Genomic DNA, 13,031 nt, shown 5'->3' on the forward strand with positions numbered 1-13,031 from the left:
TCACCACAGGGTGGTGTGATGTCTATGAGGGGCCGGGGGTTATCACCACAGGGTGGTGTGATGTCTATGAGGAGCCAGGGGGTTATCACCACAGGGAGGTTTGATGTCTATGAGGAGCCAGGGGGTTATCACCACAGGGTGGTGTGATGTCTATGAGGAGCCAGGGGGTTATCACCACAGGGAGGTGTGATGTCTATGATGGGCAGGGGGTTATCACCACAGGGTGGTGTGATGTCTATGAGGAGCAAGGAGGTTATCACCACAGGGTGATGTGATGTCTATGAGGCCTAGGGGGTTATCACCACAGGGTGGTGTGATGGTCTATGAGGAGCCAGGGGGTTATCACCACCGGGTGGTGTGATGTCTATGAGGAGCAAGGAGGTTATCACCACAGGGTGATGTGATGTCTATGAGGCCTAGGGGGTTATCACCACAGGGTGGTGTGATGTTTATGAGGAGCCAGGGGGTTATCACCACAGGGTGGTGTGATGTCTATGAGGAGCCAGGGGGTTATCACCACAGTCCACTGCTCACCTAGTTAACCCCCAGGCCCAGTCCACTGCTCACCTAGTTAACCCCCAGGCCCAGTCCACTGCTCACCTAGTTAACCCCCAGGCCCAGTCCATTGCTCACCTAGTTAACCCCCAGGCCCAGTCCACTGCTCACCTAGTTAACCCCCAGGCCCAGTCCACTGCTCACCTAGTTAACCCCCAGGCCCAGTCCACTGCTCAACTAGTTAACCCCCAGGCCCAGTCCACTGCTCACCTAGTTAACCCCCAGGCCCAGTCCACTGCTCACCTAGTTAACCCCCAGGCCCAGTCCACTGCTCACCTAGTTAACCCCTAGGCCCAGTCCACCGTTCACCTAGTTAACCCCCAGGCTCAGTCCACTGCTCACCTAGTTAACCTCCAGGCCCAGTCCACCGTTCACCTAGTTAACCCCCAGGCCCAGTCCACTGCTCACCTAGTTAACCCCCAGGCCCAGTCCACTGCTCACCTAGTTAACCCCCAGGCCCAGTCCACTGCTCAACTAGTTAACCCCCAGGCCCAGTCCACTGCTCACCTAGTTAACCCCCAGGCCCAGTCCACTGCTCACCTAGTTAACCCCTAGGCCCAGTCCACCGTTCACCTAGTTAACCCCCAGGCCCAGTCCACTGCTCACCTAGTTAACCTCCAGGCCCAGTCCACCGTTCACCTAGTTAACCCCCAGGCCCAGTCCACTGCTCACCTAGTTAACCCCCAGGCCCAGTCCACCGTTCACCTAGTTAACCCCCAGGCCCAGTCCACTGCTCACCTAGTTAACCTCCAGGCCCATTCCACCGCTCTGTCAGAGCTGAGTGCCTTTGAGCCGTCTGTACCATGAAGAGATGAATGTTGGGTAAATAAAGCAGTTCCGGCTGGATGACAATCTATTCAACCTCCGGAGCCTCCAAGCCACCAGCAAGACCTCAACTCAACACAACTTTGCACCGCAATATCTCCTCTCCCACTCACCAGAATCCATGCAGCATTCACTGAGCCTGTCACCTCCGTCGACAAGTCCGTCAGTCTCAGCAAGAGTACACATCATTGGTCAACAACTCATCATCTATCAAGAAGAGTCCACCTTCCACATCATTGGTCAACAACTCATCATCTATCAAGAAGAGCCCACCTTCCACATCATTGGTCAACAACTCATCATCTATCAAGAAGAACCATACCTTCCACATCATTGGTCAACAACTCACCATCTATCAAGAAGAACCATACCTTCCATATCATTGGTCAACAACTCATCATCTATCAAGAAGAACCATACCTTCCACATCATTGGTCAACAACTCATCATCTATCAAGAAGAGCCACCTTCCACATTAATGGTCAACAACTCATCATCTATCAAGAAGAGCCCACTTTCCACATTAATGGTCAACAACTCATCATCTATCAAGAAGAGCCTACTTTCCACATTAATGGTAATCAACTCATCATCTATCAAGAAGAACCATACCTTCCACATCATTGGTCAAAAACTCATCATCTATCAAGAAGAGCCCACCTTCCACATCATTGGTCAACAACTCATCATCTATCAAGAAGAGCCACCTTCCACATCATTGGTCAACAACTCATCATCTATCAAGAAGAACCATACCTTCCACATCATTGGTCAACAACTCATAATCTATCAAGAAGAGCCACCTTCCACATCATTGGTAAACAACTCATCATCTATCAAGAAGAGCCCACCTTCCACATCATTGGTCAAAAACTCATCATCTATCAAGAAGAGCCCACCTTCCACATTAATGGTCAACAACTCATCATCTATCAAGAAGAGCCCACCTTCCACATCATTGGTCAACAACTCATCATCTATCAAGAAGAACCATACCTTCCACATCATTGGTCAACAACTCATAATCTATCAAGAAGAGCCACCTTCCACATCATTGGTAAACAACTCATCATCTATCAAGAAGAGCCCACCTTCCACATCATTGGTCAACAACTCATCATCTATCAAGAAGAGTCCATTTTCCACATTAATGGTCAACAACTCACCATCTATCAAGAAGAGCCCACCTTCCACATTAATGGTCAAATACTCATCATCTATCAAGAAGAGCCCACCTTCCACATCATTGGTCAACAACTCATCATCTATCAAGAAGAGCCCACCTTCCACATTAATGGTCAACAACTCATCATCTATCAAGAAGAGCCCACCTTCCACATTAATGGTCAACAACTCATCATCTATCAAGAAGAGTCCATTTTCCACATTAATGGTCAACAACTCATCATCTATCAAGAAGAGCCACCTTCCACATTAATGGTCAACAACTCATCATCTATCAAGAAGAGCCCACCTTCCACATTAATGGTCAACAACTCATCATCTATCAAGAAGAGTCCATTTTCCACATTAATGGTCAACAACTCATCATCTATCAAGAAGAGCCACCTTCCACATCATTGGTCAACAACTCATCATCTATCAAGAAGAACCCACTTTCCACATTAATGGTCAACAACTCATCATCTATCAAGAAGAACCATACCTTCCACATCATTGGTCAACAACTCATCATCTATCAAGAAGAGCCCACCTTCCACATCATTGGTCAACAACTCATCATCTATCAAGAAGAACCATACATTTACATTTAAGTCATTTAGCAGACGCTCTTATCCAGAGCGACTTACAAATTGATAGAAGAGCCCACCTTCCACATTATTGGTCAACAACTCACCCCCCAGCAAGAACAGCCCACCTTTCCCAGTGTTTTCCACAAGTACATAGTAGCCTGCCAAATAGAAAAAGTAACCAGCCAGAAAAAGTAGCCAGCGATGTTGCACACCGCATTCAGCCAATGGTGATGGAAAAATTGTGTTTTATTAAGACTATTAAAGATAGTGAAGGAGGGAAATTACAACTTTTCAGCCTGAATGGAGGACGTTTTATGTGCGAGCCGGTCCACAGGGGAAACCAGTGTATGTATTACTGGGAATGCAAATCAATCAGACAGTCGTGCAGCTCTAGCGCCCACTATCGGCTGCCTAGACTAAGTAAATAGCCTACTGTGAGCCACCACTCCGCGTGGCTGGCTCTGTGAAACACACCAAAGAAAATACATGAATGTGTCAGAAAATAATAATTTGGCAAAGTCATGAATTTCAACTCATCGTTACCACTTACATTACATGGGCGGTGCAAATTCACAAGCATCGTACTCTCTCCCTCCTCAGTGTAAAATAATTTGACTGCAACCAAAGATCTGTATATAATGACGAGATGCTCATGTCTCCTCCCTACCAATGGGAGTCGTTGTCCCAAAGGCGGGAAGACAGGCGACAAGCTTAGGTCCAAAATAAGATCATAGAAACGCATTGGACAGATTTTGGCGAGCGTGAAACCTCTCGCTTTGCCTCTTCCTCTCTGCTGCATTTCCCTGTCATCACTCGCTTTGTGACTGACAGGCGCCTGTCCTATAAATAGATCGCTAGAAGATGGAAAGTAACCTAGTTAATATGAAGTGGAAAATGTAGCTGCCTGAAAATGAGTCTGTAACCGGCTGATTAACCGACTGCCGACGCTAATGGAAAACACTGCCTTCCACATCAACAACTCACCCCCCAGCAAGAAGAGCTCACCTTCCACATCAACAACTCAACCCCCAGCAAGAAGAGCTCAACTTCCACATCAACAACTCACCCCCCAGCAAGAATTGCTCACCTTCCACATCAACAACTCACCCCCCATTAAGTAGAGCTCACCTTCCACATCAACAACTCACCCCCCAGCAAGAAGAGTTCACCTTCCACATCAACAACTCACCCCCCATTAAGTAGAGCTCACCTTCCACATCAACAACTCCCCCCCAGCAAGAAGAGCTCACCTTCCACATCAACAACTCACCCCCCATTAAGTAGAGCTCACCTTCAACATCAATGGTCAACAATTCACCCCCAGCAAGAAGAGCTCACCTTCAACATCAATGGTCAACAACTCACCCCCCAGCAAGATGAGCTCACCTTCCACATCAACAACTCACCCCCCCAGCAAGAAGAGCTCACCTTCCACATCAACAACTCACCCCCCAGCAAGAAGAGTTCACCTTCCACATCAACAACTCACCCCCCCAGCAAGAAGAGCTCACCTTCCACATCAACAACTCACCCCCCAGCAAGATGAGCTCACCTTCCACATCAACAACTCACCCCCCCAGCAAGAAGAGCTCACCTTCCACATCAACAACTCACCCCCCAGCAAGAAGAGTTCACCTTCCACATCGATGGTCAACAACTCACCCCCCAGCAAGAAGAGCTCACCTTCCACATCGATGGTCAACAACTCACCCCCAAGCAAGAAGAGCTCACCTTCAACATCAATGGTCAACAATTCACCCCCAGCAAGAAGAGCTCACCTTCAACATCAATGGTCAACAATTCACCCCCAGCAAGAAGAGCTCACCTTCAACATCAATGGTCAACAACTCACCCCCCAGAAAGAAGAGCTCACCTTCAACATCAATGGTCAACAACTCACCCCCCAGAAAGAAGAGCTCACCTTCCACATCAATGGTCAACACCTCTCCCCCCCACTTCACATACAGTCACATACTGTACCTTGGCAATGTCTAGTTTGGAGAACCTGGCTAGCAACCGACATACCTGGTGTTCCACCTGAGTGTCACACACCTCCAGGACATAATCACAGAGGAGAATCCAACGGCCTGCACACGAACCCCAGCAGCAGGGGCAACACACTCTTCCTGTGGCAAACCATGCAGGTCTGGCTTTGGCCTGCACAGCCACACGCACTGGCACGACCACAACACCACACAGTAATCACACCTCTGTGACAATTGGGAGTAACGTCATCATCAATATTGATGGACAGCCAAGTGTACAAGGAGCCAGAGACTATGTGTTTGTGTGTGTGTGTGTGTCTTACTTGGCCCATTCTGGATGGCTGGACACAGTCTCGTTGATAAGGTTACTGGTGACCTCTATGATATGAACACTCTCATGATGAACCTAGAGAGAGAGAGAGAGAGAGGTTATGCTGAAAATAGCCTATATCTCAATTAGCTATGTACAGTGGAAGAGGAGGAAATCAAACTATGGTAAGCTCTGAGGAACACACAGTACCGCACCATAGCAGTGAGCAGGAGACCCATGAGCAGAGTTCCTGTCACCAGCAGGAAGATGATGAAGATACTGATGAGTTTATCCAGGGAGCGCTCCAACCATATGACCATCTACAGAGAGAGAGAGAGAGAGAGAGAGAGAGAGAGAGAGAGAGAGAGAGAGGGAGAACAGACAGAGAGGGAGAGACATAAGTCAGTATCTGCCATTAGGAGTTGTTGCAGATGTGACTGGACACATGGAGAAACCTGTGTCCTTCTCCCCTGGGAAACCAGAGACCAAGGCAGACATTCTGTGTCTGAACTAAAGCCTACCGCCGCCATCTTGGATCCTGAGAACAGCCTGTGTACACAGACACACTATCACACACCATGCATGAGTGTATGCATGTTAAACCCCAGGGCTGTGTGAGACGTGTGCTCTGTCTGCAGGCTCATCTCTTTACACGTCTTTATTGTAACTTTAAGAGGAAGTTCCTCTAAGGGCCACAGAGAAGGACAGTCACTTCCCAGTATTTAGGTTTCTCTATGTCCCCTGCCTTATAACAACCCTATGATACCTTATGACAGCATTATGACACCTCAGGAGGCTGGAGGTGATGGTGAGATATTAGTAAGGCGGTGTCCCAGTGGTATTACACAACATGGCCACTGACCTGACAGCACATGAAGCAATATGGTGGCAACATCAGAGTATTGGGACACATCCTGAGTCAACACATAACAGAACGAGAATCTGAGAGAAAATCTAGAAAATCTACAATATAGACTCTACAGAAATATAGACTACAGCAAAGCTCAGCTCAAGACCAGTCAGAATCAGAAATCAGTTTGATGTAACTGCTGTTTTAAAGGTAGACTCAGCGATATGCGTAGATGCATAAAGTAACCAGTGAGTGGGTCAATTTCCACAACAACTAAGAGCGTTGGAGAGAAGCTCAACTTCTCCTCTGTTTTGGTCCCATAGCTAGCACGCCCTATCAGTGTGAAGCGAACCTGTGCACATGCGCGAATACTGTGTGACTTTGTGAAAGCAAAGTCTTGTATCTCGCTCATCTCAATATCAGCCGTGCTGCTCGAGGCTGAGTCTACCTTTAAAGATGCTAATCTAACGCCTTCACTACAGAATAGTCATTAATATGGATGTCCCCCCCTGTCCAATATGGATCAGACTCCAACTCAACCCAACCCAGTACCAGCTCAGTCCCACCCCTCCCAAACCCATGTCACCCCCAGGACCCCACCCAGATCTTTCTTTAGGCGGTCTGCTAATGCCCCTCCATGGTACAGCTCTTCATTTCCAGAGCTAGGGAATAGCAGGGGGCGTCTACCCTGTCTTGGTAATAGTAGGGGCAGCCCTGCCCCCCCAACCCAACCCCCCCGGCACTCCCCTCAGCTTGGTCTAAAGCAGTTTCTTCTCTCCATGCACCTCACACACGCTCAGAAGCCAACCAGCCAATCAGATCACAGAGGAGAAGCTAAGGAAGGTTGAGGAGCCAATGAATGAGCTCGCCCCACCGTAGCTTCACCACAACAGAAGCAGGAAGCAGGGAGGAAGTGAGGTCAGCGAGGGGCGGAGACAGGATGGAGGGATGACAGTGGATGGTTACAGCGTCACTCCAAGCTACTATAGGGCTCTCACACTGCTTCACACATTCTCTTTCTTCCTTCCTTTATCATTCTCTCTTTTGTTCTCTGACTATTTCATACACACACTCTTCCACTTCTCTCTTTCATTCTCATTTTGACATTATTTCATACACACACTTTCAAGCTCTCTCTCTCTCTCTCAGCAGAGCTCTCCTCCAGAACATTACCTGCTTGTTAAGCCAATGCCAGAGCTTCAGGAGGAGACAAAGAGACATTGGGGAAATTATTATTTGACAGACCTGTGAAGCAATCATCACATGGTTCCCAAGAACAAACAACACAGATTGTGATTGGATACAGGCAGTAAAGGTCGGCTTTAGAAAACAGGAAGTGCTGCAGGGAATTTCTGATTGGAAGCAGGGAGTGAATGCCGTTCTGATTGGATACGAGATGTGTCAACGTGTGCTTGAGCAGAATAGAAAAAACAACAAAACGGTGCAAAGAAAAAGAGAGCGAGAGTGCAATATTTTTTCTTCTTTCCTCATTGAGGTGTAGAGGTGAAGACAAAAGGGGTGAGACAAGGGGGTGAGACAAGAGGTAAAACAATTAAGTGACCTAATTCAATAGTAATATAACCTGTAGAGAGATCATTCAGTAGTAATATTAACCTGTAGGGAGATCATTCAGTAGTAATATTAACCTGTAGAGAGATCATTCAGTAGTAATATTAACCTGTAGGGAGATCATTCAGTAGTAATATAACCTGTAGAGAGATCATTCAGTAGTAATATTAACCTGTAGGGAGATCATTCAGTAGTAATATTAACCTGTAGGGAGATCATTCAGTAGTAATACTAACCTGTAGGGAGATCATTCAGTAGTAATATTAACCTGTAGAGAGATCATTCATTAGTAATATTAACCTGTAGAGAGATCATTCAGTAGTAATATTAACCTGTAGAGAGATCATTCAGTAGTAATATTAACCTGTAGGGAGATCATTCAGTAGTGATATTAACCTGTAGAGAGATCGTTCAGTAGTAATATTAACCTGTAGAGAGATCATTCAGTAGTAATATTAACCTGTAGGGAGATCATTCAGTAGTAATATTAACCTGTAGAGAGATCGTTCAGTAGTAATATTAACCTGTAGAGAGATCATTCAGTAGTAATATTAACCTGTAAGATCATTCAGTAGTAATATTAACCTGTAGAGAGATCATTCAGTAGTAATATTAACCTGTAGAGAGATCATTCAGTAGTAATATTAACCTGTAGAGATCGTTCAGTAGTAATATTAACCTGTAGAGAGATCATTCAGTGGTAATATTAACCTGTAAGATCATTCAGTAGTAATATTAACCTGTAAGATCATTCAGTAGTAATATTAACCTGTAGAGAGATCATTCAGTAGTAATATTAACCTGTAAGGAGATCATTCAGTAGTAATATTAACCTGTAGAGAGATCATTCAGTAGTAATACTAACCTGTAGAGAGATCATTCAGTAGTAATATTAACCTGTAGGGAGATCGTTCAGTAGTAATATTAACCTGTAGAGAGATCATTCAGTAGTAATATTAACCTGTAGGGAGATCATTCAGTAGTAATATTAACCTGTAGGGAGATCATTCAGTAGTAATATTAACCTGTAGGGAGATCGTTCAGTAGTAATATTAACCTGTAGAGAGATCATTCAGTAGTAATATTAACCTGTAGGGAGATCGTTCAGTAGTAATATTAACCTGTAAGATCATTCAGTAGTAATATTAACATGTAGAGAGATCATTCAGTAGTAATATTAACCTGTAGGGAGATCATTCAGTAGTAATACTAACCTGTAGGGAGATCGTTCAGTAGTAATATTAACCTGTAGGGAGATCATTCAGTAGTAATATTAACCTGTAGGGAGATCATTCAGTAGTAATATTAACCTGTAGAGAGATCATTCAGTAGTAATACTAACCTGTAGGGAGATCATTCAGTAGTAATATTAACCTGTAAGATCATTCAGTAGTAATATTAACCTGTAGAGAGATCATTCAGTAGTAATATTAACCTGTAGGGAGATCATTCAGTAGTAATATTAAACTGTAGAGAGATCATTCAGTAGTAATATTAAACTGTAGGGAGATCATTCAGTAGTAATATTAACCTGTAGGGAGATCATTCAGTAGTAATATTAACCTGTAGAGAGATCATTCAGTAGTAATATTAACCTGTAGGGAGATCATTCAGTAGTAATATTAACCTGTAGGGAGATCATTCAGTAGTAATATTAACCTGTAAGATCATTCAGTAGTAATATTAACCTGTAGAGAGATCATTCAGTAGTAATATTAACCTGTAGGGAGATCATTCAGTAGTAATACTAACCTGTAGGGAGATCGTTCAGTAGTAATATTAACCTGTAGGGAGATCATTCAGTAGTAATATTAACCTGTAGGGAGATCATTCAGTAGTAATATTAACCTTGTAGGAGATCCATTCAGTAGTAATACTACCTGAGATCATTCAGTAGTAATACTAACCTGTAGGGAGATCATTCAGTAGTAATATTAACCTGTAAGATCATTCAGTAGTAATATTAACCTGTAGAGAGATCATTCAGTAGTAATATAACCTGTAGGGAGATCATTCAGTAGTAATATTAAACTGTAGAGAGATCATTCAGTAGTAATATTAAACTGTAGGGAGATCATTCAGTAGTAATATTAACCTGTAGGGAGATCATTCAGTAGTAATATTAACCTGTAGAGAGATCATTCAGTAGTAATATTAACCTGTAGGGAGATCATTCAGTAGTAATATTAACCTGTAGGGAGATCATTCAGTAGTAATATTAACCTGTAGAGAGATCATTCAGTAGTAATATTAACCTGTAGGGAGATCATTCATATATCACAGAGAAGACCAGCTCCTGCGTCTTCATCCAGCTTCAACCCTTACCTTAACTGTCCAGAACCGTTACCCCAGGGTAAACAGGACCCTACACTGCTGCTAGCCGATCAAAATCACAGAATCACTGTCGATAAGAATTGTGTTGTATCTTGTCTACAGTGTTGTGTGTATCAGGGAGGTTGGCAGGGTGGCTGTGTGTATCAGGGAGGTTGGCAGGGTGGCTGTGTGTCTCAGGGAGGTTGGCAGGGTGGCTGTGTGTCTCAGGGAGGTTGGCAAGGTGGCTGTGTGTATCAGGGAGGTTGGCAGGGTGGTTGTGTGTCTCAGGGAGGTTAGCAGGGTGGCTGTGTGTATCAGGGAGGTTGGCAGGGTGGCTGTGTGTATCAGGGAGGTTGGCAGGATGGCTGTGTGTCTCAGGGAGGTTGGCAGGTGGCTGTGTGTCTCAGGGAGGTTGGCAGGGTGGCTGTGTGTATCAGGGAGGTTGGCAGGGTGGCTGTGTGTATCAGGGAGGTTGGCAGGGTGGCTGTGTGTCTCAGGGAGGTTGGCAGGGTGGTTGTGTGTCTCAGGGAGGTTGGCAGGGTGTCTGTGTGTATCAGGGAGGTTGGCAGGGTGGCTGTGTGTCACAGGGAGGTTGGCAGGGTGGCTGTGTGTATCAGGGAGGTTGGCAGGTTGGCTGTGTGTCTCAGGGAGGTTGGCAGGGTGGCTGTGTGTCTCAGGGAGGTTGGCAGGGTGGCTGTGTGTCTCAGGGAGGTTGGCAGGGTGGCTGTGTGTCTCAGGGAGGTTGGCAGGGTGGCTGTGTGTCTTATGGGGGTTGGCCGGGGGGGCTGTGTGTCTTATGGGGGTTGGCCGGGGGGGCTGTGTGTCTTATGGGGGTTGGCCGGGGGGGCTGTGTGTCTTATGGGGGTTGGCAGGGTGGCTGTGTGTCACAGGGAGGTTGGCAGGGTGGCTGTGTGTCTCAGGGAGGTTGGCAGGGTGGCTGTGTGTCACAGGGAGGTTGGCAGGGTGGCTGTGTGTCACAGGGAGGTTGGCAGGGTGGCTGTGTGTCTCAGGGAGGTTGGCAGGGTGGCTGTGTGTCTCAGGGAGGTTGGCCGGGGGGGCGGGCCATTACCTTGGTGTCAACGCGTAGCAGGAACTGAACGAGTCCTTTGATTGGTCCAGGCATGATGGCATCCTGTCGCTCACGGCCAAACTTCTCCAGTCCTACCCACCATGACGACAGAGTCTTCTCAGCGAATCGCTTCAGACCAAAATGTACCACCAGCTTCTTCAACACCCACACTACAACACACACACACACACACACACACACACACACACACACACACACACACACACACACACACTGTTATGCATTTGTGTGTGTGTGTGTGCGTGTGTGTGTGTGTGTGTGTGTGTGTGTGTGTGTGTGTGTGTGTGTGTGTGTGTGTGTGTGTGTGTGTGCACGCCTGGGTCGGTGTGAGTGCTTGGGTCAGTGTGTGTGTCTGTCTGTGTAAGTATCTGTGTGTAAGTGTGTGTGTGTGCCTGTCTGTGTAAGTCTCTGTGTGTAAGTGTGTGTGTGTGCCTGTCTGTGTAAGTCTCTGTGTGTAAGTGTCTGTGTGTGCCTGTCTGTGTAAGTCTCTGTGTGTAAGTGTGTGTGTGTGCCTGTCTGTGTAAGTCTCTGTGTGTAAGTGTCTGTGTGTGCCTGTCTGTGTAAGTCTCTGTGTGTAAGTGAGTGTGTGTGCCTGTCTGTGTAAGTCTCTGTGTGTAAGTGTGTGTGTGTGCCTGTCTGTGTAAGTCTCTGTGTGTAAGTGTGTGTGAGTGTTTGAGATATTACCAGCCACTGGGATAGGCAGTAGTTGTAGCATCCAGAGATTGAGCCAGACTTGGACCAGTACAAAAGCCCAGGCCAGCAGGACAAAGTAGATATCACTGGCTCTTTGGGACCCCTTCTTCTGGAAGAGACCCCCCAGCTCAGGACGGGCCTGAAGGGGGAACGGGAAGACAGAGGGGGGACCGGAAGGGCCAGGGCCCACAGAGTCCACCCCATCTACAGAGAGAGAGAGGAGGGGGAGATGAGGAAAGGAGGGGGTGAGGAGAGATGAGAGGAGTTAAGCCGTTGTGACAGTCAAGACAATGAAGTATATTTGGATTGAAAACATGATAGAAAGGGTGAGAAAGTGGTCATTAAATAAGTCCAAACCTTCAAAATCTATTGAATTAATGTAGAATTAAGACTTAGAGAGCTTTTTGTGGCTGATGGTTAGTTACTGCGGTACAACGCCTATGTGTGGTGTGTGTGTGTGTGTGTGTGTGTGTGTGTGTGTGTGTGTGTGTTATCTGACCTGCGGAGACACTGCTGGTGCTGGTCTCTCTCTCGGGGCCCAGGTGGAGGTTACTACAGGAGATGGCCATGTAGATGGTGTTAGCAGCGAACGACAACACCTGTCCTGACAGCTCACCTGAGTTACCAGGGACAGGTGGTTTCTCTTGAGAGCCCACGATGAGGAGCGTGACCACGATTACAAACACAGGAACTCTCCACGAGCCAGTCAGAGACACTAGAGAGAGAGGCGTGAGGGAGAGGGGGAGGTATATGGTGAGAGGGGAGTGTGGCAGTGTGATGAATAATGAACAGTAAACTCCTTTTGAAACTACATCAGAATGTACTACTACCCCCCCTGTAAATAACTCTGTCCTAGCAGTGCTTCAGCTCTAATCAGAATGTACTACTACCCCCCCTGTAAATACCTCTGTCCTAGCAGTGCTTCAGCTCTCATCAGAATGTACTACTACCCCCCCCTGTAAATACCTCTGTCCTAGCAGTGCTTCAGCTCTCATCAGAATGTACTACTACCCCCCTGTAAATACCTCTGTCCTAGCAGTGCTTCAGCTCTCATCAGAATGTACTACTACCCCCCTGTAAATACCTC

General features: G+C 46.5%; 1 protein-coding gene across 1 annotated transcript in view; it reads right to left on the bottom strand.

Moving 5' to 3' along the window:
- The window catches only part of LOC115181002 (transmembrane protein 245), a gene marked incomplete at its 5' end in the record, with an annotated part of 19,266 nt that extends 6,537 nt beyond the window's left edge, over window positions 1-12,729 (bottom strand). Inside the window, 6 exons of the mRNA XM_029743111.1 lie at window positions 5,443-5,525; window positions 5,645-5,749; window positions 7,453-7,476; window positions 11,231-11,400; window positions 11,936-12,148; window positions 12,444-12,729. Of these exons, the coding sequence (XP_029598971.1) occupies window positions 5,443-5,525; window positions 5,645-5,749; window positions 7,453-7,476; window positions 11,231-11,400; window positions 11,936-12,148; window positions 12,444-12,729 (881 nt within the window). The remainder of the gene's footprint in view (window positions 1-5,442; window positions 5,526-5,644; window positions 5,750-7,452; window positions 7,477-11,230; window positions 11,401-11,935; window positions 12,149-12,443) is intronic.
- Between the last annotated feature and the right edge of the window lie 302 nt (window positions 12,730-13,031).

This window comes from Salmo trutta, unplaced genomic scaffold (assembly GCF_901001165.1).
Source record: "Salmo trutta unplaced genomic scaffold, fSalTru1.1, whole genome shotgun sequence".
In the NCBI taxonomy this organism is placed as follows: Eukaryota; Metazoa; Chordata; class Actinopteri; order Salmoniformes; family Salmonidae; genus Salmo; species Salmo trutta.